Source organism: Tupaia chinensis, unplaced genomic scaffold (assembly GCF_000334495.1).
Source record: "Tupaia chinensis unplaced genomic scaffold, TupChi_1.0 Scaffold000612_1, whole genome shotgun sequence".
In the NCBI taxonomy this organism is placed as follows: Eukaryota; Metazoa; Chordata; class Mammalia; order Scandentia; family Tupaiidae; genus Tupaia; species Tupaia belangeri.
Window position 1 is genome coordinate 1,013,309 of NW_006160131.1, and position 4,835 is coordinate 1,018,143.

At 42.0% G+C, this 4,835-nt stretch overlaps 1 protein-coding gene across 2 annotated transcripts in view; it reads right to left on the reverse strand.

Moving 5' to 3' along the window:
• NSD1 (nuclear receptor binding SET domain protein 1) overlaps positions 1-4,577 on the reverse strand; it is a 140,835-nt gene extending 136,258 nt beyond the window's left edge. The window contains exons 1-2 of one of the 2 annotated variants that reach the window (XM_006158872.3): positions 4,228-4,568; positions 3,404-3,493 (exon numbers count right to left, since the gene is read on the reverse strand). In XM_006158872.3, coding sequence (XP_006158934.1) covers positions 3,404-3,493; positions 4,228-4,257 — 120 coding nt within the window. In that variant the 5' untranslated portion in view covers positions 4,258-4,568. Of the gene's footprint in view, positions 1-3,403 lie in introns of both variants that reach the window. The other variant, XM_006158871.3, reaches the window with a different exon arrangement.
• Positions 4,578-4,835: the final 258 nt, after the last annotated feature.

Genomic DNA, 4,835 nt, shown 5'->3' on the forward strand with positions numbered 1-4,835 from the left:
GGATGGGGGTGGGGGTGGGGGTGGTGATTTCTCGCTTTCTGTTTCTCTCTGCCTATCTGGCAAGCGCACATACTCTATAGCAAAAACCTCTCCAAAAATAAATAAATAAATAAATTTTAAAAAAGCCATGGTCATTTAATTTACCATAGCCAAAGTACCTTTCTAAACCTAACAAACTCAATCTGACCAAGGTCAATTCAAGCCCCACTTCTTCCTTAAACCCTCAAGGGCTCTAAATTTCATTCATCTCCATTCAATTTCTTTACCATTTAATCATCCATAATTCAGAACCTAAGAAGTCACCAGTATACCAGATTATCCTGAAGCTGGTGACAACCTGTGAACTTTGAGAATCTCCAAAAGCATGAATACCACCATAGTATAAATTCTCCACAAAAACATCTAAGTAATGAATAAAAACAAACAACTGCTGTAAATCAACCAAATGAGAAAACTGGGACTACTTCAAACCAGGAAGAGTGTCAGAGACCTTCAGGAGTCACTAAAGCAAGCCAAGCCTACTCAAATTTTTGTTTATTTGTTTTAAGCTTTTGCGATAGGGTGCGTGCACTTGCTGAAGACAGAGAGACAGTGAGAGGGAAAGTGAGAAATCACCCTCCAAGGAGGAAGGCCGTACTGCAATCGTGGCTCCATTCTGTTCTAGGGATTTGGGGCACATACACACACACGTGCCTGGTGTGATTTCAAGCTGCCAGGTCTGAGCCTCGAAACACAGCCAGCCATGTGGGAGTCCAGCATTTCCCTCACCACACCACCTGCTGGCCCCACAGCTACTCAGTTTTATGATTTCAAGGGTTTTGGTCTTAATTTAAATGCTCTCAAGTGCCATGTCTTCAATAGCATCTTGTACAGCAAGGCTATGAAGACCAGTGAAACAATGCAGTCTGAAATACTTAGTAAACTGTTCTGCTACTGTTAAACTTGGAGCTCTCCAGACAACCTTCCTTCAAGACTGTCAAATATCTACAATGTACAAAACAGTCTTTCACACTGGGCGCAATTAGAAGGTATCAATTCAGTTACATATAAAGCTATCAGTCAGGATTACAGACCGTAACAATGACCATGACCGAACACCACTGTAACACACAACTGTACAGAGAAAACGCTGAAGGCACAAGAAGGTAAACTGACAGGCTGCTCATGTTACAGGAGGCAACCAGCTGGCCAGAGCCCAATACACAAAACAAGGAAAATAGGATCCCGATTTACACATCTTTCTCTAATTCTAGGCAGCAGGTTTACAATCCAAATAACTACTCTCCCCACTACTTATTCATAATCTTTCTCATAATATTACAGACAGGTTAAAAAACAATTAGCATTTGCTACAGATTTTCTAAACTGTCTAGTCCTAAACACAGGGATCTGTACCTGCTGCATCAATTAACTTAAACCAACTGCAGACAGTCTGAATACACCAAGACTGCATAGCAACACAGAATTTTTATTTTATTTCATTTTTTTGCCAGAGAGCATGTGCACTCACAAGAGGGGCAAAGAGACACAGAGAGAAGGAGAAACCTCCTCTCATGGGGAATGGTTAAGCCACAGTCTCTTCTCTTCCATTTCTCTGCCCTGTCAGGATTTGGGGCCCACACATGCATGGTGTTTCTCAAACCCAGCCAGATCCCAACTGCTCAGCCAGCCATGTGGGACCTGGCCCTCTTACCACCAAACCAGAGTTGGCCCAAAATTATTTTTAATTACACTTTTCCCAGCTAAATTTGTATTTTTGAGACTGATTTCACTTTTTAACTCCTCAGTTAAAAAATATCTAAGACAAAAATAAAAGCAATAAATTTCAAGCACAACCTTGAACCAAAGACCTAAAAGAGCAAATTAGATTACTTCTTTAACCCCATAAAATCTTTGAGCGATTTATATTTTTGCCCTGAAAAGATTTTTCTATATTTATATAAATGTGTTAATTCCCATTTCAGATATATAACATACCATCATCAGGCTCCAGTATTTTCAATTGTTTTTAACAGAATCAATACTCCCTAACATCTCTTTAATGATACATGAGTTTACATATCTATCTGTATGCTTCTAGAGAAATATCCATCTTCATCCTCAGATCTAAATGTATGTGGAAACAAAGACAAAACTATATATAAGTAAAATAAACTTCAACAACCAAAAAAGGGATTTGTCCGAGTTAATGATTTCCAAAACATCCTAGCCATCCTCATGCACATATTAGACAATACAGACTCAAAAAGACCACCAAAAAAGATTTAATTTGCAACTGCCGAGCTAAGAAACCAGAGTACTAAAACATATTTATGAATCAACAGAAACAAAAGCAACACACTCATCGTCTTCCTCTATGACTTTAGAGAACAAGGATAAACGATAAAGTTAATGTTTAATGCACTCAAACACTACATAAAATAAACATTTTTCTTTTAAAACCGTGACATAGTATTCCCAAGGCACTTATTGGCCCCTGCCCTGCAAAGAGAGCCCAAAGAACACCTCTTATTGGGGATATAATTGGTGACCATGATATTATAATGTGTTTGGACAGAAACAAAATCTGAATCAAAGATTTAAAGCTGAAAGACATCCTTCAGCAGCCAAGTACTCTCAGACTTCAGAGATGACGAAACTAAGGTTATGAGAGCTGATCAATTTAGCTAACTAGAGGCCAAAAAATTCTGCATCAGTTCAAATGAAAAAGCTTTATCATTTACCACCTTCTTACAATATTACACAGCACTACTGAAAACAGCAACTAAATTACTTTTTCACCAATCCTATATACACATACAATATACATATACACTTCAAAATTTAAAACTGTGCCTGTTATCAACATAGGATGCTACACCTCACGACAAGTATATAGAAAAGTTAGCCAAATTTAAATTCTGACTGCCGTCAAAGAAGCCTTCCCATCTTAGCCACTTTCAATCTGGGCCCAAGTGTACTCCAACAGCAGCAAGAGCCACCCCATCAACTCTTCACACGCCAAATCCTCACATGGCAACAGGACTCCAAGTAAGAAATCAGTTCACCTGCACTCATGACCCGGGAGACCGAAGCCCACTTTTTTTTAAGCTAGTCAAACGTAAACCTTCATCAAGAAAAATGAAATCTGAACTCAATCTAATGCCTTTAAAGTTTCACACTCAGCTGGTCCTCAATAGCTATTTGAGTAACTGTGGAGTGCAAAGAACCAAACTTGTACTATAGAGATAAATTTAAATAATCAAAGTAAAATTTCCCCCAGAACCTTATCATTAGCAATAGGCTTTCTTTCAGCTGTGAAGTGATAAGCAACCAAAACCAGAGTAGCTGTAAGCCTCCCTTTAAGTGGCCTGTATATATACACGTTTATGTCTATATTTAAGTTGTACCGAAAACTGCTTACAAACGGCAATTCCTGTGAAGTAGATGATGATGAAGTTCCAGGTAATTCTAGCATGTTTCCTAATGTACTGGTACTGGAGTCTGGATCATCCTGAAAAGATAAATGTATTGAGTTTAATTGCTCTTCTACGGTAACGTTTGTATCTCCTAGCGAAAGGGGGGCTGGGAGAAGGGCTGCTTTTCCTTTGCTGCCGTCCACTTCATTCTGCTTATTTTCCTGCGTTTCAGTTTGAGGAGCTAACGGCAAGAATGGTGACTCGACTGCACCGTGCCTACTCTCTGGTGTGCTGTCTTGTTCACTTCCCATGGCCACTTCTACACCGTTCTCAGATTTAGGCTCATAATTGCAGGTGGCATTGGTCTGAGTTTCCTCAAAGATCTCCTCTATACTCTCATCCTCTGTGACTGGCTGTTCTGGGTCCATTTCAGAATCTACATCTGCATCGTCCACACAAGTAAAATTGTCAAAGTGCAGAAAGCCATTCTTGGTAGTCTTTGTTACTTTTACCTGCAGTTCAGGGGAGTTATTACAAGAGAGTTCCTGTTTCATAGCAAGTGCTGTTGAACCACCAGGACTCAAGGAAGTGCAAACTGGCGACTGCGCTCTTGAATCCCTTTTTTCAGGGTCTTGAAAGGATTCTGATCCATCAGCAGACCCATTTAAACACTCTACATTGATCATGGAGGCCAAATCCTGTAGTCTCCGCAGTGGAATGTAACAAGATGGAGAATCCTGTCCATAACCATTTTGGGGTGTTCCACTGGCAGTCGACAACTGCATAGTACACCCATTAAGTGGCTCAGAAAAACTGGATTGACCATTACCGAATGGGCTGTCCTTGTCTTCAGGGGCATCTAAGTTCACTGGATTGGAAAAGGGCAGCAGACAATTTCTTCTAGGTAGTTCACAGGTCTGATCCATCCTGAGCCAGCATCAACCTGGAATCCAAAAACACAGCAATTAATTTGAGTCAACAGGCCATCTGACTCTTCTCTTCAAAATGGCAGCCACTTCTCAGAGGCCTAGTGGCCTCTGTGCCTTTTCTGCTGCACTTCCAAGGGCGGAAAAAGTTCCTCGGACTGAGGATGGAAAAATGGCCTCGCCTCGGTGAGCCTCCGCGAACTCCATCTTCCCATGGCTGGGCAGATCTGCCACATGGAAACAGCCCGTCCCTTTTTCCTGCACTGCAGACTGGTGGACACTTGGGCCCAACTAGGATTAAAATCCCTTTGGCAGTCAAAATCCCGACAAGAATCGTCCTCTCCCTCCCCGCCCGGGGTCCAGCGACCTGATCTCCCAAAGGGAGGGGGCTGCGGGCTGGAGGGGTGCTCCGGGGAGCAGCGCAGAAAGGTGTCCCCCTCCTTCCCGGCTGGCTCGGGCGCAGCGGTCACAATAGCGCTGCACCCTGCGCCCAGCCGGAGCCGGAGCCCGA